Source organism: Canis lupus, chromosome 18 (assembly GCF_048164855.1).
Source record: "Canis lupus baileyi chromosome 18, mCanLup2.hap1, whole genome shotgun sequence".
NCBI lineage: Eukaryota > Metazoa > Chordata > Mammalia > Carnivora > Canidae > Canis > Canis lupus.
This window is the reverse complement of record NC_132855.1, coordinates 15967039-15992476: the sequence shown is the minus strand read 5'-3', so window position 1 is coordinate 15992476 and position 25438 is coordinate 15967039. Positions and strand designations below refer to the sequence as shown.

General features: G+C 43.5%; 3 protein-coding genes across 9 annotated transcripts in view; 1 reads left to right on the top strand and 2 right to left on the bottom strand.

The window, feature by feature from the left end:
* FKBP9 (FKBP prolyl isomerase 9) overlaps positions 1-13890 on the top strand; it is a 41307-nt gene extending 27417 nt beyond the window's left edge. For both annotated transcript variants that reach the window (XM_072783538.1, XM_072783537.1), the window contains exons 7-10: positions 3529-3715; positions 8042-8187; positions 9825-9988; positions 12520-13890. In XM_072783538.1, the coding sequence (XP_072639639.1) occupies positions 3529-3715; positions 8042-8187; positions 9825-9988; positions 12520-12696 (674 nt within the window). In that variant the 3' untranslated portion in view covers positions 12697-13890. The remainder of the gene's footprint in view (positions 1-3528; positions 3716-8041; positions 8188-9824; positions 9989-12519) is intronic.
* The window catches only part of LOC140608716 (retinitis pigmentosa 9 protein-like), a 185880-nt gene that overhangs the window by 53174 nt on the left and 107268 nt on the right, over positions 1-25438 (bottom strand). The gene's annotated exons all lie outside the window — the stretch shown is intronic.
* Positions 21353-25438, bottom strand: part of NT5C3A (5'-nucleotidase, cytosolic IIIA) — a 55613-nt gene continuing 51527 nt past the window's right edge. For all 6 annotated transcript variants that reach the window (XM_072783551.1, XM_072783552.1, XM_072783554.1 and 3 more), the window contains 3 exons: positions 23559-23721; positions 22654-22854; positions 21353-22132 (listed from right to left, as the gene is read on the bottom strand). In XM_072783551.1, coding sequence (XP_072639652.1) covers positions 22031-22132; positions 22654-22854; positions 23559-23721 — 466 coding nt within the window. In that variant the 3' untranslated portion in view covers positions 21353-22030. The remainder of the gene's footprint in view (positions 22133-22653; positions 22855-23558; positions 23722-25438) is intronic.

Here is a 25438-nt window from a genome sequence, read left to right as displayed (position 1 = left end):
ACCTGCTTAGGAATAGTTGATACAGTATTAATTTTGCTTTTGCATTCTTTTCGCTGGTGAGCTTGTGGCTGGCCTGGCTGGCTGTACACATTAATTTTGTTCTTCTGACTACTACTGATATATGTGTCTTCAGAATTTTCTTAGTAGGGTCTATTCAGAGGATCTATGAGGTATCAGGTTGGTTGGAAGCTAGGGTGTACTGTGGAGAAACATTTTTTTTCTCCCTGACCTAAATTTCTTTCTTTTTCTTCTTTTTTTTGAGTAAACTCTACCCCCCAGTTTAGGGTTTGAACTTACCACCCCAAGATCAAGAATCACATGCTCTCCAGGCTGAGTCAGCAGGGCACCCCATTTAATTTCTGATGTGTAAAGCCATACCAGCTCACATCTTAAGACACATTCAATAAACCTGGCTTCATTTCCTGTTTGTCTAGTGTCTTGATGCTCCTTGGTTTTGTATCATGTAAACTTCTACTCAAATACATACAGAAATAGACAAATATTTTCTGAGTATTCAGGCTTTGTTATGCCCTCAGGATTAATCCTTCGTTTCTCTAAAAATAATATATTAATGGAAAACATTTGCTTAAGTTATTTTATTTTTTTTTGTTTTTGTTTTGGCTTTCTATCAAGTATGTGACAGAGCTCTGCAAAGAATTATATTATATAAGACTCTGGGAAGCATCTGAAGACTCATAAATTTTGTGGGCATGAGGCTGCTTCATCCCAAATCATATGTTGTTGTGGGGGCAGGGGCACTCTGACAAGGACCACCCAGGTGCTCTTGCACAGGGGTGGGGGGGGGCACCTCTGTCTTCTTTTGATAAGTGTCTCCCTGGCCTCCTTGTGGGGTTTGCATAGGACCTAGTGCTAATCCATCAGGGACTGGCCCAGAAAGGGTGTCAGGACATGGAGGACATACCATGGGGCCAAGCATGAAGTAAACAGTGAATAAATACTTGTGGAAGGAATGAAATGCTGGGCTCCCCGTGGGGTTCTCCAGCTCCATTCTTGGCATTTCGTTTTGTTGAGGCCATTTTTCCCCCACAGGGTTAGTGGAAGGAGGGAGTAGGCCTTCTGGAAAGGCTCTGGCCCACTCCGCTGCCTACTCTGTTCCACGGGGTCAGCTCTGAAATTAGGATGCTTGGCTATGTTTACAGTCCTAATGGGGAAAACCGATTCTGTCCGAGGGATTGTGGAAGCATTGCTTCCTCTCGTTCTGTTCCCCAACTTCCAGATTACCTTCTAATCACTCTTAGATTGGGAATGTAGGGTTATCATGAGAATTAAATAAATCAAAACATAGAAAGCACTTAGAAGCGTGCTTATTACTTTCTAGGCATCCATTATGTGTGTGTGTGTGTGTGTGTGTGTGTGTGTGTGTGTGTGTCAGAGGGCAACCAAGAAATGGACACAGAGAAGTATGTGGCAGGGGTGGGGGGCGGGGGTTGGTGTATACCTATCTCTCTTTGAATTCTTTCTGTAGCTGTGCTGTTTTCTTGAACAAGTTCTATCTGAGTTGGTTTTCTTATCTGTAAAGTGCTAATGAAAGTATTATGCATCCTTGGTTATAAGTAACACTATTTTTTAAAAAGATTTATTTATTTATTTATTATTTATTTATTTATTTTAAAATTTATTTTAGCACATGTGAGTGGGGGTGGGCAGTGGGGGAGGGATAGAGAGAGAATCTCGAGCATAGAGCACGACGTGGGGCTCGATCCCAGGACCCATGAGATCATGACCTGAACTGACCAAGAATCAGATGCTTAACTGACCAAACCACCCATGTGCCCCCTTAGTAACACTATTTACAAAAGTTTTATATTTCAACTTCTCTGAAATGATCTGGGTGTGTTTAATCATTGGTGCATATGTTTAAGGTGTCCCCTTGCCCTTCTCCAGCTCCCTGAGAAGCTGTCATTAAATTCATGGAGCATCTGCTAATCCTGGACTTAGGGAAATACCCCACAAGGTGGCTTCAGGGATTTAATGAGAGAGTATAGGGGGCGCCTGGCTAGCTCAGTCGGTACAGCATGCAACTCCTTTTTTTTTTTTTTTTTTTAAGATTTTAAAAATTTGAGAGAGAGCACAAGCAGAGGAAGTAGAAGGCAGAGGCAGAATGAGAGGGAGAAGGAGACTCCCTGCTGAGCAGGGAGCCCAATGCGGGACTCCATCCCAGGACCCTGGGATCATGAAGAGCTAAAGGTGGATGCTTAATGGACCGAGCCACCATGTGACTCTGATCTTGGGGTTGTGAGTTCGAGCCCCCGCTGGGTGTGGAGATTACTTAAAAATAAAGTTTTATTTATTTGTTTGTTTATTTAAATATTTTATTTATTCATGAGAGACACGGAGAGAGAGCAAGAGGCAGAGACACAGGCAGAGGGAGAAGCAGGCTCCATGCAGGGAGCCCGATGTGGGACTTGATCCCGGGTCTCAAGGATCACACCCTGGGCTGAAGGCGGCGCTAAACTGCTGAGCCACCTGGGCTGCCCTAAAAATAAAGTTTTAAAAAAATGAGAGAATGTGTCTGAAAAATACTTTGGTAAACTGTAAAATGCTATTCAGATGTGAGATAACGTTTTCAAAAGTGGAGATGATGGAAGAGAAAAATATACTAATAGTTTTTTTTTTAAGATTTTATTCATTTATTCATGAGAGACACAGAGAGAAAGAGAGAGAGAGGCAGAGACACAGGCAGAGGGAGAAGCAGGCTCCATACAGGGAGCCTGATGTGGGACTCAATCCTGAGACTCCAGCATCATGCCCTGGGCCAAAGGCAGGCACTAAACCACTGAGCCACCCAGGGATCCCCTATACTAATAATTTTGTGTAGAACAGAAACGATGTGTTATAAGAGTACTTTATGAACTGTTAGATATATTGTATCATAGAGGAGTCTATATGGGCCGCTTTTGGCTGGGAGCTTTTCCCCTGTGACGTTTCTGCTAGTTTCTCTTGCACAGCAGTAGCTGTCAGCTGATTTTCTCATCTCTTAACTTCAGTGGGAGCCAGGTGAACCTTAATTTGGCTGCGTTTAGTTTCCGCATCTGTGATGAACTTAGCCATACATCTTTCAGGTTCAGCGATCCCATGGGGCTGTAGCTCAACGTCTTTAACCATTGTTCAAACTGTGTTCTATAACTGGCTGCATGACCGTGGGCAAGTCTGTGCCTCAGTTTCCCCATGAGGGTTAGGTTACTTCTAACAGCTCTTCCAGCTTCGATCTCTCCGTATTCTCTAGGTTTTTAATTTTCATTAAAGATTTTTATTTGTTTATTCTTGAGAGACACACAGAGGCAGAGGGAGAAGCAGGCTTCCCGGGGAGCCTGATGCAAGACTCGATCCCTGAACCCCGGGATCACCACCTCAACCACCTGAGCCAAAGGCAGATACTCAACCCACCACCCAGGTTCCCCTCTCTAGGTTTTCCTATCGGCAGTCCCGGGTCTCTCCCTGGAGGTTCGTGGGAACGTACCTGGTGACACCGGGGTCCCTCATTAATTGCCTGTGTCTGACCTTTAGGGAACATCCCTGGTTCGGCCGTGCTGGTGTTTGACATCCACGTGATTGACTTCCACAACCCTTCAGACTCCATCAGCATCACCTCCCACTACAAGCCCCCGGACTGCTCCGTGCTGAGTAAGAAGGGGGATTACCTCAAGTATCACTACAATGCCTCGCTTCTGGATGGGACTCTGCTGGATTCCACGTAAGGGCCCCTGGGGATAGGAGGGGAGTGAACTTGGTGGATAACAGCCATAGGCTCGCATGGTTCTCCTTTGCTCTTCACCACATACTGGTTGAGGGCGTTTCTCTCCATGCTTCCCCACTGCGTGGAGCTAGCTGATATCACTACTCAGGTGCATTATTCTACAAGTTCCCTATGAATGGTCTTACCTTGCTTCTGTGAAATTGTCTTTCTGAAAAACAGATGTCATCTTCTAACTGCTGTCTTTAAAAATTAACCCACAGCTACATTACAAACTCCATAGTCTGGCACATTAGGCTCTATTTGTCAACTCCATTCTGCTGGACTGGTCTCATCTTCTGCTAGGTGGAAGCTTTTGCCTCCTAGGTTTCCATGTGTAGTGGTGTAAGATGTGCGCTGCTTAAACCCTTCTTTCCAGCCAACTTCTGCCCTGGCTAAGATGTCCTCCCTTTTCCAAGTCTTTCCTTAATTCCTAGGAAGAATCAGCTGCTCCCACTTCTGTGTCTCATGTTTTTTTTGTTTTTGTTTTTTAAGATTTTATTTATTTATTCATGAGAGACACAGAGAGAAAGGCAGAGACACAGGCAGAGGGAGAGGCAGGCTCCCCACAAGGAGCCCCATGTGGCATTCGATCCCGGACCTGGGGATCATGCTCTGAGCCAAAGGCAGATGCTCAATCGCTGAGCCACTCAGGCGTCCCTGTGTCTCATGTTTTAAGTTATTATTTAACATAGTTATTTATTTTTGTTTCAGTCTCTGTTGCTGGTCTGAATACCTTAGAGAAACCCAACATGTTTATTCATATTTTTATTCTTTACACCTAGCCCAGAGCATAACTAATGCAAAGGGAGCATTTTATAAATGTTAACTGACTGAGATGAATCTGATATTTTATTAATAGGAATCAATAGTATAAACTAGTATCATTAGCCAGTTTGGGTAAAAAGGAGCTTTATGCTTCTTATGTTTCTGAATCTTTATTTTTTTATTTTTTATTTTTTAAAATTTTTATTTATTTATGATAGTCACACACAGAGAGAGAGAGAGAGGCAGAGACACAGGCAGAGGGAGAAGCAGGCTCCATGCAGGGAGCCTGACGTGGGACTCGATCCCGGGTCTCCAGGATTGCGCCCTGGGCCAAAGGCAGGCGCTAAACCGCTGCACCACCCAGGGATCCCCAGTTTCTGAATCTTTAGATGTAGTTGTATGTTAGTAAAATATTCTCTTCTGGGAAAGAAACATTTTCAGCCTTTCTTTATATCTCCGTATAAGTATATCCATTTTCATACAGAGCCTGACTCAAGATTCCTAAGTTTGGGCTTGGGGAGAGAGAACGGCTTCATGTAAATAAGTATGTGTTGCTGTATTTATGCTGCGTGGGGAGGGCCTTCTCTCCCTCCCACCCGCCCCTCTGCCTTCTAGTTTCAGGGGACATTGTGTGTGGCTGGCGAGAGCCAGACATGGAGACGGAGCCCTAGGGACATGCTCTTCAGAGCATTCTCTCTGCTGCTATGAGAGCCTGTATACTAATGGATTCCTGTTTTTCATCAGATCTAGAATGTGTTGATTATTAGATGCATCATTTTATGCATCTTTAAGATCTGCATAAAAATGCTGCCCCCAAATTAACATGATGTTAATGATAAAGTGTATCCCAATTACAGAGAGGTTAAAATGTGAAAATACATGCATTATAGAATCAATGAACTATGAATTAGCTTCTGGGGCTCAGATATACCAGGACCTCTTTTATAGCAAACCTCCTTGCATTAGTATTAGAATACTAACACTGCCCCTTTGGGGGGCAGTGGAGAAGAAGCATGGCCTGTCGTTTGGGGGATCAAGGGACCATATGCATATGAGAATGATCCACAAGGTTAGAGTAGTCTGTAAGGTCAATGGCTTGCTGTCCTTGCTCTTGCTAATGCCCATATTCTTATCTGGGGCTCTGACTCTGGGGCAGGGGGTCGGGAAGCGGGGGTGGGGGTGGTGGGGAGTGGGGGGTGGTGGTGGTGGTGGTGGTGGTGGAAAGTGAACAAAGGAATTCCTTCCCAGTGGGTTCAGGATATGCTTCTCATGTAGGGCGGGGGTGGGGGGGGAATCAGCCTTCCTGCCTTCTCATGTTTGGCGGATTCACAACATTCCCACAGAGCATCCGGGAGCCACGTAATGTTCCTTGGTCTTATCAGACTCCACCCTCTACCACGAGAGTCATTTGCGGTCCCTGTAACTCTATACTGCAGAGTAACATCCGGCATCCCTGCTGGTCTGGTCTGAGTGTAGCTTCAGTATCAAGGGGAAATGGGGCCTGTGGTGGGTGTGAGGTGGGAGAGGAAGGGGGTGAGACCTGCCCCACCCCGGCCTTCCGGCCTTCGTGGGCTCTGTAAACAGGGGGGCAGGTGCTGCTGAAGCTGGCTGCTGGGAGGAGGAAGGGGACCATGGGCGAGAGCCAGAGGGCGGCAGGTGGGGAGCAGGAAGCCTGCAGTGGCTGGGCCGTGGGAGTGCGCGGAAGGAATGAGGAGAATGTCAGAGGCAAAACTGGCAAAACAAGTAAATAAATAAAAATAAAATAAATAAGAGGCTGATCTGAGGGGGAAAAAAAAGAAAGACTTAGTGGGGCACTCAGAGGTGACCCGGGAAAGCAGAGACATTTGCTTGGAGGATTTTCTTCATGTGTGTTTAAGTTGGCCTCAGACTTTGGTAGCGGAGAGCTAAAGGGGTTTTTGAATATTCTGGGAGACTGTGAAACAGAGTAGTCCCTGGAGAAAGGCAGTGCCAGGGTGCCTCCGCCTGCTGACAAAGAAGGAATTGTGCCCAGGCAGGAGGGCCCATCCTGCTCCCTCCCACAGGCCTTGGGCCAAGGCCTCCCGCGCCAGAGTGGACTTTGTTTTGACTTTGTCCCAGGTAAGACAGGTGCAAACCCTGGTTTGGTGTGTCGGTGCCTGACGACCAGCTTGAGGAGGCAAAGTGGCGGTAGCCCTGCACCCAGGGGAGGCTGGGGAGCCTAGAAGGGGCTGTGACCTGGAGGGGCTGTCCCTTGCATGCTGTCGCCACCTGGGAAGGGGTCCCCATGGGGCTCTGAGGAGCTTGGAGAGGCTTTTCCAGCCTGAGATTGAAGAATATCTCCATTGTTCGTCTTTAGGAGGTGGGGGAGCGTACTGAGGTACATGTGGAAACATTTATTTTCAGTAGTGACCGAGGTGATAGAGCCACCTTTGATTTATGTGGATTTCCCAGGGACCGTGGACATCCAGAGTAATTTAAATCATGGCTAAAGTTAAACTTTCAGTTATTTTTCTAACGTCAAACCTATTACAGATGCAAGCATTTCACATACTCAAGGCCATCCATTTACTGAGCTCTTTGTATTTGTTCTCCCCCGTGCCAGCATGGCCCATTATTTACCACTGAGAATACCCCTGTGAGGTAGCTACTATTATCTGCAGTTTATAGATGAGGAAATGGAGGGATTTTCTTTTTCACGGTCCAATTAAGTGTCAGAAGCAAGATTCAGACTCAGGTCTTGCTAAATCCAAAACCCAGGGTCGTAACTATATTACAAATTTTTCAAATTCTCATGAAAATTCCTTACTAGGATAGTGATTAAAATATTGGGCACCTGGTGGCTCAGTCGGTTAAGCAGCTGCCTTCGGCTCAGGTCATGATCCCAGGGTCCTGGGATGAGTCCCGCATCAGGGTTCCTGCTCAGTGTGGGGGTGGGGGTCTGCACCTCCCTCTCCCTCTTTCCTCCCCACCCCCGCCCCCACTCCTACTCTCTCTCATGCTCACTCTCTTTCTCAAATAAATAAAACTTTAAAAAATAGAAAAGTTGTAAGAACAGCACAAAAAATTTCTTTCTCCCTGGAATCATTGGAGTTGCCACCATGATATCCCACCACCCCGAGTACTTCAGTGTACATTTCCTACAAATACAGACATTCTCCTGCATAATTTAACACATACTTCATAACCAGAATTAACACTGATATGTTACCATCTTTAATCCTCAGACCCCACCTAAGTTTTGCTAGTTGTTCCCATAAGGTCTTTTATCCTTTATAGCAAAAGGATCTCACTCAGTATGCTCTAGTGTTCTGGAATGGCTTCTTGGTCTTCCCTTGATTTTCTTCACACTTTTGAAGATTATAGGTTCGTTATTTTGCACAGTGTTGCTCAGTTTGGGCTTGTCTGATGTTTTCTCCTGATTAGACAGGGGTTCTGTATCTTTGGCAGAAAGATCACAGAAGATATGTGTTCTTCTCATGAAAACATTCAAGGACCAGTGGGTTGTTGACCTAATCAGGGACTCCCCTGTTTCATTTTCAGGTGGAATTTAGGCAAGACGTATAATATTGTTTTGGGATCCGGACAAGTTGTGTTGGGAATGGATATGGGTCTCAGAGAGATGTGCGTTGGAGAGAAACGGACAGTGATCATTCCACCCCACCTGGGCTATGGGGAAGCTGGCGTGGGTGAGTAAGCAACAGCATTACGGAATGCTTGGGGCATATTCACAATCTGAATGTTGTGCTTTTGGGGTGCCATATTTAGAACCGCAATATGCTCTTTCCATTTGTTATTATTATTTTTTAAAGATTCTACCTATTTGGGACGCCTGGGTGGCTCAGTGGTTGAGCATCTGCCTTTGGCTCAGGGCATGATCCCAGAGTCCCGGGATCGAGAAGTCCCTGCTTCTTCTATTTAAAACCCAAAGAATCAGGGCCATCTTCTCCAGTGTTTTATGCTCCAGCTCTCTGGAGATGGAGGAGGTAGGAAGTGCTAACTTATAAGAAACATATACTTTGGATCGATTTTCTCTTTTTCACATTTTTTAAATGATTGTGAGTATACTGTCTGTTAGGGGTACCTGGCTGGCTCAGTCTGTGGGGCATGTGACTCTTGATCGGAGTCGTGAGTTTGAGCCCTATATCTGGTATAGAGCTTACTTAAAAAAGAAAACAAAAACATGCACAACTGCCTGCTAGTCCCCCTGGTCTAAGAAGAAACACAAAAAATGTGTACCCTACATGACTAAGTAATATTAATTATAAATAATTATGACATATAATAATTTCAAATAAGACATTATATATATATATATATTCACGTACTCATATAATCTCTTTTGGGCCCATTCTGTATATACTGTTCTCAGATTTGTGTTTATATCATATTTTAGCTTAGGATTTTAAGGCATGCTGTACTATTTTTAAGGTTCTATTACAGGATTTATTGAAAAGTTCTACAATTGTAGTCTCTATTAGTGGCTTTCAAACTTTTTTTCACCAAGACATATAATAAGAAATACATTCCATGGGAGCACCTGGGCGGCTCAGTTGGGTAAGCACCTGACTCCTGGTTTCGGCTCAGGTCATGATCTCAGGGTCCTGAGGCGGAGCCCCGTTTGGGCTCTGCTATCAGCAGGGAGTCTGCTTGAGATTCTCTCCCTCTCCCCCTACCCCACATGTGTGTGCACACACTCTTTCTCTCTCTCTCTAAAATAAATAAAATTTAAAAATCTTGGGGAAAAAAATACATTTTGTCTCCCCATCTGTATTACACATTAACACACAATTTATACGTATGTACATAGACATTTAGTTTTACATATAAAGTTATTAAACTCAAGTTCCATAAAACCATACCTATCCTTTCTATGTGCAATGTACCCTTATCTATTTTATTCTTTAATTAAAAAAAAAAAATGCTGGGATCCCTGGGTGGCGCAGTGGTTTAGCGCCTGCCTTTGGCCCAGGGCGCGATCCTGGAGACCCGGGATCGAATCCCACGTTGGGCTCCGGGTGCATGGAGCCTGCTTCTCCCTCTGCCTGTGTCTCTGCCTCTCTCTCTCTCTCTGTGTGACTATCATAAATAAATAAAAATTTAAAAAAAATGCTGGTTGATATCCTGTAAACGGATTTCATGACTCACTAATGGTCACCATCTACAGCTTGGAAAAAACCACTTGCTGGCTTAGAACTTTCTTGCTCTCACAAGAAATGTTCGCCATCCAGGAGGCAGCTGGAGCCCTGGTCGGGGGGGAGGTTCAGATGGGCATGCTTGCCGTCTGGTGGCACTAACGCTGTCCCCTCCCCTGTTGGTGAGACAGATGGAGAAGTGCCCGGCAGTGCTGTCCTGGTGTTTGACATTGAGCTGCTGGAGCTTGTGGCCGGTCTGCCCGAGGGGTACATGTTCATATGGAATGGCGAGGTGTCCCCCAACCTCTTCGAAGAAATCGACAAGGATGGTAATGGAGAAGTCCTCCTCGAAGAGGTAACTGACCTTTGAAGGAAGCAGGACTTCTAGGAGCCTGGGGAGCCTTACTGGGGCAGGAGATCCGTTCCGAGTGTGAATGCTTATTTCTCGTGATGATGGTAACTGCACACGGTCGTGTACCACGCAGTTCTATACACACTCTCTAAACTGAAGCTCACAATTCCTCTTTGAAGAAACCGAGGCCCTGAGAGGTACAGGGCTTGATTCCAGGGCTCATAATTCAGTTCTCAGTTCCTGGGTGCTCACTGTGTGCCTGCATTGTGCTGAGTGTTTTTCACATATATCATCTTGCCTGGCCCTTGTGGCAGCCGTGTAATCACCATCCCCGTTTCAGAAGCAGCAGCTGTGCCCAGAGAAGGTAAAGGACTTGCCCAGCGTCACGTAGCTACCCAGTGGTTTGAGGCAGGCTACATACCCCTGTCTTGATCATCTAGATCCTGGGTGGTTTCTTCTGCAGCAAACACCCCGTCGTGGAGCGGGACAGTTAGAGTCGCCTGTCCTGTGATACCCTGCTGAATGCCACGACTCTGCCCACCTACCTCTGCTTATTCAAGGCCGTGGCTCCAGCCTTTTCCGCTTTCTCTCATGTCAGTCACATTTTCCCAGCTACTGGATTGTTCCCATTAGCCTAAAACCATGCTATTCTTTTCCCTTCTCTTGGTGCATCTTTCCATTTTATTTTTTTGCTTCTTTTATAGCAAAAATGTCCAAACTCTTTTCAACCCACTCCTGTCAGACCTTTGTCCCTCCATGTCACTGAACCTGGTCTTGCTAAAGTGACCGGTGCCTTTCAGGTTGCTGCAGTGGTCATGTCTCATTCTCCTTGTACTTGGGCATAGCTAACTGCTTTGCAGGATGCCTTTTCCCTGGCCTCCAGACCACACATTCTTGGTGTTACTTCTACCTCACGTCTAAGTCCTTCTCAGGAGTCTTCAGGTTGGAGTGCCCCAGCCAGAGTCCTGAGCTTGTTGTCTTCCCCACCTTATGTCACTTTTTGGGTGTTCTCACCCAGTCCCAGTGCTTTGTCATCCATAGCCCCATGGCTTCCAAACTTGTAGCTCCAGTCCAGTCTTCTCTCTCTAGAGACAATTCATACATCTAACTGCTCACCTGATAGCTTCACTTTTGGAACCCCTGATACCTCCCTCCCCTGAACTTGCTTCACCCAAAGCCTTCCTCATCTCCTTTGATGGCAACTCTGTCCTTCCAGTTGCTCAGGCGAGAGCACTCAGTAATCTTTGACGACTCTCTTTCTCACATAGCCTATCATAAATCCACCAGGAAGTCATTCTAGCTCCATCTTGAAAATGTATCCAGAGCCTGACCGTTTCTCACCATCCATCTAACTCTGCAGCCTCGTGGTCCAGTGCCTCCTGGCTCTGGCTTGGACCTCTATGGTCTTCCTGCTTTCGCCCTTGCCCCTCACAGCAGCTAGAATGATCCTTCTAAAACTTAAATTGGATCATGGCTTGCTTTGTCTCACAACCCTGCAGAAGCCTCTGTTTCCAAAGTCCTCACACTGGCCTATAAAGGCCCCACAAAGATTCTCCATGACCTGCTCAGTGTAACCACTACCAGCCATGCTCCCCCCTTGGGCCTTTGCTCCAGCTGTCTGCTCAGAAGACACTTCCTGGATAACTGTTTGGCTCATTCCCTCCCTTCAAGTCTTTGCACGAGTCTCCTTTATGCATTGGGGTTTTACCCTGACAGGTGGATGGGGACCTCAACCTGCTTCTCTACCTGTACTCTTGATCTTCCTTGCTTGGCTCTAATCTTTTGTTTTCTAGAGCATTTTACTTTCTAACTTAATATGTGACTTACTTATTTTTATTTATGTTCATTTCTAATTGTGTGTTTCCCAATCTGATATGCTAGAATTACAAGGGCAGGATTTTTTTTTTAAAAAGATATCTCTTGGGCAGCCCCAGTGGCCCAGCAGTTTAGCGCCGCCTTCAGCCCAGGGTGTGATCCTGGCGGCCCGGGATTGAGTCCCACATCGGGCTCCCTGCGTGGAGCCTGCTTCTCCCTCTGCCTTGTCTCTGCCTCTCTCTCTCTCTCTCTCTGTGTGTCTCTCATGAATAAATAAAATCTTTTAAAAATTAAAAAAAAATAAAGATATCTCTCTAGGATCTTGAATGGTGCTCAGCACACAGTAGACAATGTTTTTACTATATGAATGAATGAATGAGTACAGGCAGCAATGTTCTCAGAGGCTCAGGTGGTTAGATCACCCTTTGATGGAGAACTAAGTGTTGATTGGGAAAGAACAGATAGCTCTAGTCCCTGCCGTGTATTAGCTGCCTGGAACCTAGGGGCTCCTGGAGTCATTAGCCAGGGGTTTTCATCTGCATCTAAAGAAAAAAACAGGTGGTGTAGCTCACAGAATTTTGTCTGTTTTGTGAGCTCAGACCCCAAATTCTAGCCTCTGGACTCCCGATGCCCTGGGGATGCTCTCTTTGTTCGGGTTCCGTTCGGGCCCGGGTTCGGCATCTGTGTCTCATGGTCTGTCCTGTTCCCTGTCTCTCTAGTTCTCAGAGTACATTCATGCCCAGGTGGCATCTGGCAAAGGGAAACTTGCTCCTGGTTTTGATGCTGAGATGATTGTGAAGAACATGTTCACCAACCAGGACCGGAATGGAGATGGAAAGGTCACGGCAGAAGAATTTAAACTCAAAGACCAGGAGGCCAAACATGATGAACTCTAAACCTGACTCGGGCCACTTGTGTGACACCAAGCCCCCTGTCGTGGCAGAATGAGAAGTGAGGGCGCGAGGGTCTCTCAGAAGGTGAATCGTCCACAAGTAGCAGATGGTCACATAGTACCTGGGGCATGTCAGGGATGGGTCGATACACATGGTGAGAATTTTAGGCCAAATGCCAGTGATATGAAACAAAATTGGTGCAAGGTGCTTTAGCAGGGGCTGCGTAGAGGGTGAAAAGGCTGTACTGTACAGTCAACCGCTGTTTTGTGAGCCTTTCAGGTAGTTTTGTTGTTAAAGGAAAATAGTGTCATACAGAAGTAACAACCATCTTGGAGGGAACAGAAGTGTCCAGAATAGCCACATAAAGAGGATTAACCTTTTTTTTTTTTTTTTTTAACTTGCTGGTGTTTTAAAAAGTGTTCTCCAGATGAGCAGAAGAGACAAGGAGCATATCCCAGCAGTATTCCCCCAAAGCCCCCAAAACTGTATCAGTGGCCTGTATAGGCTCTGGTAATGCCCAGCTTCCACCTTCCTGCTACACACACACACACACACACACACACACACACGCTTTATAGTCAGTTGTGCCTACCTATCGTGGTCTTCCAATTGGCTGAATAACTTGGAAGTTAAGAAAATTAGTGGACCAAACAAAAGGCATTGTGGGCTACGAGTAGAGCATTTGATTCTGTGTTTGCCATGCAAGATTATCTGCTTCACTGTTTCTTATTCCCATTGCTCTGTCCTCCCTGAATCTTTCGATCAGATAGATATGCACAGGGCTGGTGGCTGAGCCACGCTCCAGAGTATTTCATTATGACCAAGATGGAAATGTCACCCCAACAGGTAGATGAGCATAAACAAGGAGACATATTTCCACTCATTCAGTCCTGGAGGGGGAGGTGCTTTACAGCCCAGGGGTGTCAATCTATGTAGAACAAGGACACTATTACCTGCTAGCCTTTCCCCATGTTATGCGGTAACCACCTTGCTGCCTTACGTCCTCTGTTCCAAGTGGTGGTGGCATCCACCCTGAAGTAATCCATGGTTTTCCTTTTGAAACTGCTTTGTTTTACTAATTTAAACTGTTTTGTACTGATGTAGCCCTGAGATAGTTTGTGAAAATGCTGTGCACTCATTCAGTGGAATAAATGTTGGAAAACAGATCTTTTCATATATAAAAAAAATTGAATAACATCAGGTTTTGTGGAGTTTTATTTGAAGGCCAAGAGGAGCCCATGAGAAAAACACCTTGATTAGCCCTTGAGAATTCCCTTGAGGACTGCATCTCGTTAATTTGAAGGCATGTAAGGTCCGGGATACAGGGGGTGCGTCAGTTGGCATCCTCCTGGCAGGAAGCATGCCCTCCCGTGGGACTTTTGAAGAGAAGCTACCTAAAGGACTTTACAGAAGGGTGGGCAGGGCTCAGAGACCTAGTAAGGAGGTCATGATACCTGTTGGAGAGCAACATAAGAGGCCCTTCTCCCCCTGGGCCTGAAAGGTGAAGGGGAGCCACAGCCATGCCCACAACTGTGGCTGGCAGCATAGCAGAGTGGTGAGGGCAGAAACACCCCATTCTGCGTCCTGTCACTGGTGCCCACTAGCTGAACCCAGTCTGAAGCCGAAGGAAGAAGAGGCTAGGGGCTGGTATTCTTGGAGGCCAGCTTTTTGGGGTGCAGAGAAAAGTGGAGAATGACTATAGGGGTTGGAGTCAAAGCAAATGGAGAGTAACTGCACACGTATAAAGAAAAATGTATGTTTTTCTAAAAGCAGATGTTACTATTTACTCTGCAGAAGCAACCTCAGAGACTCTACGCTTCTAGAAGGCAAAGGAGATGCCTGCCATGGCCTTCCTGGCTGCTGCTGTCATGGTAACTAACGTTCCATGACCTGTCTTCTACATAGCACACCGTCACTCAAGATTTTCTGTTTCACAGAATTCCTTCAGTGTACTAGATAGGTTGTAATCTAGCTAAACTGAATCGCCTTTTGGAATGCATTTGGCCTATAACACCTCATTATCCTTACACATCTCCATGAAGATAAAAACCTGATGCTTATTCTCTGCCCCAGATTTTTAGTTGGTCCTGTTTGGATTTCTTCACTGGCTATTTTCTTTGGTAGTGGAGATAGGTTGGCTGAATAAAAGATTTCTCTGGGGTAATTAAGGACTGTGGGCCCCAGAGCTTCAAGACTGGAGGGATTTTTTTTTTTTTTTGAAGATTTTATTTATTTGAGAGAGAGACAGCATTATTTATTTTGAGAGAGTGCGAGGGAACAGCAAATACCCCCACACACACCAGCTGAGCAGAGTGCAGCCCCACATGGGGCTTGATCCCAGGACCCTGGGGTCATGACCTGAGCTGAAGGCAGATGCTTAACTGACTGAGCCACCCAGGTGCCCCTTGTTTTTGTTTTTAAACTCTGCTGGCCTGGCTGCTGAGCTGAAACCTTAGTCTCCTCTGGCCTTCAGACTTAGATTCAATACTGGGTCTTCTTGGGTCTCCAGCCTTGACACCTGGGTTTTTGTTTTTTCCTTCTCCAGCCTTACTGAGGTGTAATGAACAAATAACATTATAAGATATTTAAAGTGTACATGATGATTTAATATAGTATGCTTACTTCTGAAAGGATTTCTCGGATGCCTGAGTGGCTCAGTGGTTGAGCGTCTGTCTGCCTTCCGCTCAGGTTGTGATCCCAGAGTCCTGGAATCGCGTCCCACATCAGGGTCCCCTCAGGGGGCCTGCTTCTCCCTCTGCCTAGGTCTCCGTGGAAAAAAAAAAAAAAAGGATCTCTCCCACTTAGCGCTTCTTTTTTTTTTTTTTTGATGAGAACATTTAGGTTCTACTCTCAGCAAAGTTTAAAACTATACAATATAGGTCACCATGTTACTCATTAAGTCCTCAGACTTTATCTTATAGCTGAAAGTTTGTGCCTTTTTATCGACCTTTATTTCTCCTATCCCCCAATAACCACTTTTGTATTCTATGACTTAAGCTTAAATTTTGTTTTAATGCCACATATAAATGATACTGTGTAGTATTTATGGTTCTCCACATGGGGGTTGTTGTTGAGTGCTACCTGGGTGCTTCCATTTTTCCTGTTGCTAAAGAGGACATTCAATAATCTGTGACTACGTCAGAGGCTTTAATCTCTGGAAGGACCAGCTGCTCAGATGGCCTCACTTTAGAATGCTGCTCCAACACTTGTTTACATTTGCATTATGATTGTAGGTTACAGCTATGCCAGCAGGAATGTGAATGCTCATCAGGGAGCCAAATATAGGGTAGAGATGCCGCAGAGCATTTCTCTTAATCATATCTTATACTCAATTTCTGTGTTGCTGCTTGAGGCTGCTTGGATCTCTTGATAGAACGGCTGTTCACAAGCTACAGATTGTGACCACCTAACTTCTGACTTACACATATTCTGGACTTCAGGCTCTAAAGATGACATAGGTAACTGATGCCCAGTGGGAGAGTAAAGTATCTTCAGGAAACATGACATATGAGTAGGCATGTGACCAGTGTGCTTGAAACGCCACTAGGCTACCTTGCAAGCACAGGCAATCTGCATTATTTTGTTAAAACCTGGTGAGTTTTGATCTCTTATTATGGAGGAGTTTATAATATCTTTCAAAATTATTACTTAAAAGACAAAAAAATTTCATTTTGTCAGGAGAGCTGACGCAGGAGTCTATATAATAAGTGTTTACACATAGCACTTCAATGTCTTCGGTTTCTAGGAACAAGTTTGCTTTCTTTTTGTATGTATGTATGTGTATATTTGAGAGAGAGAGACAGCATGAGCTAGGGTAGAGGGAAAGGGAGAGAGACTCTCAAGCAGACTCTGGGCCCAGTGCAGAACCCAATGTGGGGCTCGATCTCACGATCCTGAGATCATGACCTGAGCCGAAACCAAGAGTCAGACGCATAACCACCTGAGCCACCCAGATGCCCCAAGGTTGCTTTCTTTGAAGTCTTTTTCCTTGCCTTTCTTGGGGATCTGCATCTTTTTATAAATCAGTAATACCACTCCTTGGGATGGCTGGGTGGCCGCTCAGCAGTTGAGTGTCTACCTTTGGCCCAAGGCATGATCCTGGAGTCCCAGGATTGAGTCCCATGTCAGGCTCCCGGCATGGAGCCTGCTTCTCCCTCTGCCTGTGTCTTTGCCTCTCTCTCTGTATCTCTCATGAATAAATAAATAAAATCTTTTAAAAAAAATTAAAAAAAGAATACTGCTTATTTATTGCTAGCTGCAGGTATAAAGCTTTCATGCTTATTAAAATAAGCTTATTAAAATAATGTGTTTGATTCCATGTGGTCTTGGCCATTAATGTTGGAATTCTAATAGGTCAAGGCATTCCTTCCAGCTTACACTGGCCATATTCGGATCTCATTTAAATGCAGACATATAATGCATGAGTCCAGCCAAAATTTCTCCTTTAAGCTCTGGTCTATTTGTTATCTTCCCTTGTGTTCCTTACAGGCACCTCGAGCTTTGCATGTCTAAAAGAGAATGTACATTCCCACTCCCTTTCCAACACCCTCCCCCCAAGCCTGCTCTTCTTTCTTCCCCCACCCCCATTTGCTTAAATGAGACATCTGTGAGACCCTTCCTCCTCTCTCACCCTACACATTTAATCAAAAAGCAAGTCTTGTCATTTCTAAACCTAAACTACTGAAAATGATCCACTTTTCTCTGAATCCTACTATAATTTCTAGTTTAGGGGCACCTGGGTGGCTGTCGGTTGAGCATCTGCCTTTGGCTCAGATCATGATCCTGGGGTCCTAGGATGAGTCCCACGTTGGACTCTCTGCTCAGCAGGGAGCCTGTTTCTCTCTTCCTCTGCCTGTTGCTTCCTCATATGCTGTCTTTCTTTCTCATTCACTGTCAAATAAATAAAATCAATTAAAAAAATTTTTGAGTTCAGACTTCCGCAGCAGCGCGCTGATTCACTGGAGTGTATCTGCCTCAATGAATCTTCCACATGTCAGCTGGTGTGATCATGGCAGTCCGCTGCAGGGAGAGAAAACCAAACTCACGACCTACAAAGACCTGTGTCATCTGGCACCCTCACCTCCCATTCATTATTCCATTCTTCCCTTTGCTCAAAATACTACTAAACCAGTTCTCAGTTCTTTGAACACCTAAAGTTTTTTACTCCAGACCGTTTTCCCTCTTCCTGGAATGTTTCTGCTTCAGTTCCGCTCATGGCTGGCTCCTTTTCCTTCAGGCTTTGGCTGAAATATTATCTCCTCAGAGCTTTCTCTGGCTACCTTATCTAAAACAGGATCCTTGTCATTTGTGTTGGTTTCTTTTTTTTTTAATATTTTAAAAAAGATTTTATTTATTTATTCATGATAGACATTGAGAGAGAGGCAGAGACACAGGCAGAGGGAGAAGCAGGCTCCATGCCAGGAGCCCGACGCGGGACTCAATCCGGGGACTCTAGGATCATGCCCCAGGCCAAAGGCAGGTGCTAAACGACTGAGCCACCCAGGGATCCCTTGTGTTGGTTTCTTCACAGTATCTTATTTATAATAGCCTACCTCTTTTTCCTGTCTCATCCATTAGGATGGAAGCTACACGAGGGCAGGAAGCATGTGGAATGTATTCATTATCGTGTCTCTAGAACCTAGCCCGTAGTAAGGACTTCAATATTTGTTGGACGAGTGACTGTTCATTTAATCAGTCCTCACCTCGAGTTCAGGCCCCACTTTAGAGATGAGGAAACCAAGGCATAGAAAACTTAGAAACTTACTAAATGTGGGGCACCTGGGTGGCTCAGTGGTTGAGCATCTGCCTTTCGCTCAGGTCGTGATCCTGGGGTCCTGGGATCGAGTCCTGCATTGGGCTCCCCACAGGGAGCCTGCTTCTCTCTCTGCCTGTGTCTCTGCCTCTCTCTGTCTCTCATGAATAAATCAATAAAATCTAAAAAAGAAGAAAGATGAAGACGAAGAAGACGAAGACGATGACGACAAAGATGAAGAAGACGAAGATGACAAAGACGACTACAAAGAAGACAAAGTAGACGAAGACAAAGAAGACGAAGACGACGATGACAAAGAAATAATTTGCTAAATGTCCTAGAGAGAATCTAAGACTCATCCAGGTTGGACGGACTTGAAGGCCTGTGACTCACACCTCAGGCATTTTTATCTTATCTATTAAAATTGTACCGAAATATTGGAATAACTATAAAACACAGCAGGACTGGTGAATCTTGAGTTAACCCTGGCCAAGTTTCAGGATTATTCAGATCCCACATATCTTTTCCTCCCTGATTCTCCATGGGGTATGCCAAAGAGAGAACCCTGAACCCCAAGTCTCTTTAAAAAAAAACCCTTTAGGGGATCCCTGGGTGGCTCAGTGGTTTAGCGTCTGCCTTTGGCCCAGGGCGCGATCCTGGAGTCCCGGGATCAAGTCCCGCGTCGGGCTCCCGGCATGGAGCCTGCTTCTCCCTCCTCCTGTGTCTCTGCCTCTCTCTCTCTCTCTTCTCTCTATGTCTTATCATAAATAAATAAATAAATCTTTAAAAAAAAAACCTTTAATAACCTGCCTAATCAACTCTGGTGTCTACTAAACATACCGTGGAATGCAGAGCCCTTGCAAAACCACTCTCGAATAAACTAGTATCTCTGACAATTGTTTCTGTTTCTCAGTTTCATCAAAATTGTTCATCTCAGCAACGAAACTGCTTTACCTCATAAAGTAAACTTCAAAATTGAAAAAAAAAAACACCCCACAAAAAACCTAATTGCTTGTCACTTGTCCTTACCCCTAAGGGAAGGTTGTCTTGCCCAGATCAATCCTTTTATTTGCTAGTAACTTTCTTCTCCTACCGGCCTTCCTTTTTTTTTTAAAAAAATTTTTATTTATTTATGATAGTCACACACACACAGAGAGAGAGCGAGAGAGAGAGGCAGAGACACAGACAGAGGGAGAAGCAGGCTCCATGCACCGGGAGCCCGACGTGGGACTCGATCTTGGGTCTCCAGGATCACACCCTGGGCCAAAGGCAGGCGCCATCTCCTTTAGAGAATGTGGTAGTTGCTACACGCTGCCAGTGTTCACTAAGGCTGCAGAAGAGCTTTCCGTTTCATCCATCCATCCAGACTGTGCTTATACTTTTGTGGATGGGTCATAGCTACCAATATTGAATACTTGTGCTTAGTTGTTCTAAATGCAAATATCAAACTTAAAAGCATACAGTGGCGTTGGTGAGTACATGTCACCCTCACAATGAAATATCGAGGATGTATCATTACCTTCACTTTACAGATGAGCAAGCTGGGACACAGGTTAAATAATGTGTCCTGACCACAGTTACTGAGTGGTAGAAAGAGGATTCAAATCCAGTCTGACTCTATAGCCCATTTCCTTTTTTTTTTTTTAAAGATTTTATTTATTTATTCATGAGAGACACAGAGAAAGGCAGAGACATAGGCAGAAGGAGAAGCAGGCTCCATGCAGGGAGCCCGATGTGGGACTCGATCCCGGGACCCCAGGATCACGCCCTGAGCCGAAGGCAGACTCTCAATGGCTGAGCCACCCAGGCGTCCCTATAGCCCATTTCCTAATGGTGACACTGAACTGTTCTGAAAACTGAACTTGAACACAAATTATTTTAAGCATCAATAGAAACAGGGGCGGTGAGATGTGACAGTGTCACAGGTATGTAGTAAAAGCAACAGGGGCCTTGGCTTGATAACCAAGTTAGATAGAGGCTAGAAGGGGCTATAGAGACTGCATGCCCTCAAGGCCTTCACTTTATAGGGAGGTGCCTGACCTATAGTCTTAGTAAAGGGTTAGGCCATGATGAGAACAGAGGTCATAACTTCAGTATTCTTTACATTTATGCCACGCACTATGCTTATTTGCAGAAGCATGCTATAATTGTAAAACAGTCAATACAGCAAACTCTAATAGCAATATGGGATAAAAAGCTATCATCAGATTAGAAATTCCCAACTCAAGCAGGGAATAGTCTACTTTTGGCCACTATAAACTCTGTTTTATTGTTTATTATAGAAAAGAGAGGTAGCGGTAGAAGATAAGAATGGGCTGCCCCAGGGAAAAGATTTTCATTGCAAGACCTTGCCTACCTGCCACATCAAATTGTACTAGAGACTGCAGACTGCACTGGATGTCCAGTACTAGTTGGAACATGCTCTGTATCACAGCTCAGATGCTTTAAGGAATTAGCAGCTTGTAGACTCTGGAGTGAAATAGAGTCAGGGTCAAATTTATCACAATGGCAAGTCTAAACCTTGTGGAAACCAATTATTGGGCAGCAGAAATTTGGAATGGGAAGTCAGACTGAAGACAGGAATGTTGGTTCCTAATTTAGCATACTCAGTTTTAGTTGACAGGAGACCCAGCTACACTTTGTTCCCTGCCTGTGGCCTATTTCTGAAACTCCGAGACTTAAAACAAAGTACTCTCTTTTACCGGTACTTTCAATGAGGGATAACGATTTTCCCTGTCCCCACCATTTTCTGAAGGGTTAATTCATTTCTTCTGCAACTATCTATCCTTAAACTTTTAATTTTAAGTTTAAAAATATTCACTCTAAATAGACATTATGACCATGACACTTGGACTCATCCCACAGCCCCCCACACCCCCAACACAGACACAGGAAAAACACAGCAGGTGCTTAATAAATATTTGTTGAATAAATGATTAATAATTTTCTTGACAGTACAATTTAAAAAGGCTTTGCATTTCATGTGTATCATCAGTGCTTCCATACAGAACATTTTGTAATGATTAGTGACAGACATGTGGATACCAAACTGAGTGCCAATATTTTCAAACACTGAGTGCCAATATTTTCTGGTTAATACTGACTTTCACAAAACGAAATAACCAAACATAACACAATTTAAGGAGATGGTGATATCATCAACATAAGTCACCCAAATTACAAAAATGGCAACTTAAAATCATGCACATTATTTCACCATTTCATAAAATTTCTTTTTAAACTTATACAAACTCTCCCAGAGTAAAAAGTTTCCTCAAAAACCTCATGATAACATTACAAAATTCACTCTGGAAATGCAGGGAGTTATTTTTCAAATTTTGGCTTTATGATTTTCTTTTTAAATCTGTTAAAAAATATAGTTGAGGAGTGTGTTGAGAGAAATGAGGAAAAAAAAGGAGCTTCCAGTTGATGGATTCAATGTCCGAAAATACCTCAGTAACAGAGAGAAAAAACTTTAAAAGCAATAACGCATTATAAATAGAAGTCTTTCAGCAAGATGAATAGGTGAGCAGTTCTTGCATCAATTGCACCCACAGGTGAGAGGTCTTCTTGAAGAATGCTTGTTTATAGAATCTTCTGTAAGATAGAGTTGGCTACATCCAATGACTCGTCTTTTACTAGAACAATGTCATAAGAGTCCATATATTTTTCTAAAAGCTCATCAACCTAATCAACAACAACAGAAAAATTAGATGGATATGCAGGAAGGAGAAGTAAATAGTTTCAGTGTTAATCTCATTGTTAGGTTCAATCTTTTGGGCAAAATGTAGTAAATTTAATTTACTTTCATAAAACTTCTGAAATGAAGAAATACTTTCAAACTTTTAAGACTCATGGACATAGAAATTATCCCACAGGGTGGCTTTACTTCCAAAGTCATTTCTCTCTAGGTAAGTGGTTCTCAACTGGGGAGACTGTGCCCAAGCAACACCTGGTAACATTGGAGACATTTTACACTCTCAAGATTAAGGAGCAGGAGAGGTTTCTTGTGGGGAGAGGCCAAAGAAGCCATCCCAGTACCGACAGTACACATGTGCATCCCAACTCCCTTAACTACACCAAAACAAAGGGATAAAGAGCAATCAAAATGTCTCTACTTTCTCACACATGTATAGTTAACAACTGCCTATTAAGTTCCACCCTTATTTTTCTTACAAAAAAATTAAATGACAGATCTATATACTTACTCTATCGTTTAGATATCCAATTTTCAGGATATGTTCAACGTTGGCTACTCCATCTGCCATTCTTATGTCCCCTTGGGAATCTCCCAGCAGAATGATGTTGCTATTGTCTTTTAGTCGATTGAAATATTCTGTGTTCTTCAAGGCACCATCATGTTTGTTAAATACATGAATTAGTTCGCCTTTAAATCCTTTTAGCACCCCCTATAAAAAACATAAATTCTATTGTTTTTTTTTTCACATTCATGATAAGTAAGGAGGGCTCTGAGAAGTTAATGACTTTCTAGAGACTACTTTAAATGTCAAACACAATAAATTGAAAATCCAATCTTTACTTTTCATTTGATTCCTAACTGGAAATGTATATCACAATGTACTGTTTTTTTTTTAAACATTTTTATTTATTTATTCATAGACACAGAGAGAGAGAGGCAGAGACACAGGCAGAGGGAGAAGCAAGCTCCATGCAGGGAGCCCGATGTGGGACTCGATTCTGGGTCTCCAGGATCACACCCCAGGCTGCAGGCAGCGCCAAACCGCTGCACCACCGGGGCTGCCCCTACAATGTACTGTTTTAATTAGAAGAGCCTGTTCAAATAGTATCAGTTCTAATTCTTTTTTTTTCCACCTATGGATGTTGTCTGAATTCAGAGTTGCTGCACTGAATGACATTAAACAAACTTTTTCTAATTTTAATATTAGTCTATAGCTTGGGAAGCAAGAGTTTAAGAAAAGCATATTATTTTTAAAACATGGACATGTATATAACACTAGGAGATGATGAGTCCCACAGTAGGCCTACTGAGTGACCTAGTTTAATGAATATACATTAAATAATAAACACATTTACATGATTAAATATATTCAGATTTTAATAGTAATTATGAAGAATGATTTGCTGTTCTTACATTGTCATCAAAATCCATGAAGTTGGACACTACTGTGATGTTTGGGTGATAAACGCCAGCTTGATGGATCACCTCCTCTAGTATATCACCAATACCAGCCGAAAATATGAACACAGGGATACCATATTCTTGAAGTTTATCAAAGAAATTCTCATACCCTTCCCTGCAAGATGGAGGTAGGAACTGATTGTTAAAGAGGAAAATATATCTCCTTTTCACCTAGAAAAAAAAAGTAAAACATGTCTACCTAATTCCATGGCTCATTTATATTCCCTTTTCAGATATTCCCGAAAAGCATGGTTATCCAAGTCTATAACACTAGTGCAAGATTCTCAAACAGTTAACTCTTTGCATTCCTTTTAATTTTTTAAAAACTATTTTTATTTATTTATTCATGATAGACACAGAGAGAGAGAGAGAGGCAGAGACACAGGCAGAGGGAGAAGCAGGCTCCATGCAGGGAGCCTGATGTGGGACTCAATCCCGGGTCTCCAGAATCATGCCCTGGACCGAAGGCGGGCGCTAAACTGCTGAGCCATCTGGGCTGCCCTCCTTTTAATATTTTTAAGAGTACAAATTAGATGATTTAGATTCAAATTAAATATGGATATAAGTCTACAGTTCACAGTTTACAGCATTTAACAGCAAATAATGAACCACATCTTGAAAAACCAGACCCTGAAAAACCCATTTAGGGTGAACTGGTGAATTGGAGCACTTCCTGCTTGCCATCCTGCTCAACTACTTTCTCTTAGAAAAGCAGAGGAGGTAGGAACTGAGCTGCATTCTCTTTACATCTGGCATCTCTCCTACCTAAAGTGCAGCAGCTGTAGGTAATATTATTAATCTAAGTTTCTTTCCTTTTTACTCTTCCTGGGTTACAGGTTAAGTTACCTACAAAGGTATAAAATACTAGCTGTCCTCACATGCTTTCTGACATATGCTTCCTCTCCTCCTCCTCCTCAGAAGTAGATCACCTTAAAATGTAGCATCCAAAAAAAAAAAAGAAAAAGAAAAAGAAAGAAAATAGAAAAAAACATGGCCTCATCATATTTACCTAATGAGTTGAAAACTGTTAGAGGTGGTAACAGAAGAAGCTTAAAAATATTTTTATCTTATCATTCATGTGTTACAAATATTTTTGTTTGCTAAATCATATTTCCTTTCCTAGAGATAGTTTTCAAGGAAGTTTGAGAATACAGAAAGTAGATTCATGTAACTTCATAAACAGGGTACTGAGCAAAATATTTTTTTCTTGATTTATAAACTTTTTTTTCTTGATTTATAAACATTCTTTTTATATTTTATGTCTTTCAAAAGTGGTGTTAAAAAATTTCAAAATGGTTTTGAAAACCATTTTGAAAATGGTTTCATAAATTTCTAACATTGGTCTTGAATTTCTTTTAAAGTATTATTTATTTAAGAATCTCTACACCCAACATGGGGCTTAAACTCATGACCCTGAGATCAAGAGTCATATGCTCTTCCAAATGAGCCAGCCAGGTGCCCCTACTCTTGAAATTTTCAGTGTGGAGAAAGGAAATGTAGATTAGAACTTAAATTTCGGGGTGTGTGAGTGGCTCAGTCGGTTGAGCATCTGACTTAACCTTAGTTGTGAGTTCAAGCCCTGTGTTGGGCTCCACGCTGGGCATGGAGCCTACTTAAAAAAAAGAAAAGAAAGAGTTTTTTTTTTTAATTTTATTTTGAAGATTTTATTTATTCATTCACGAGAGAGAGAGAGAGAAGTAGAGACACAGGCAGAGGGAGAAGCAGGCTCCATGCAGGGAGCCTGACGTGGGACTCCATCCCAGGACTCCAGGATCACACACTGGGCTGAAGGTGACGCTAAACTGCTGAGGCACCCAGGATGCCCAAGAAGA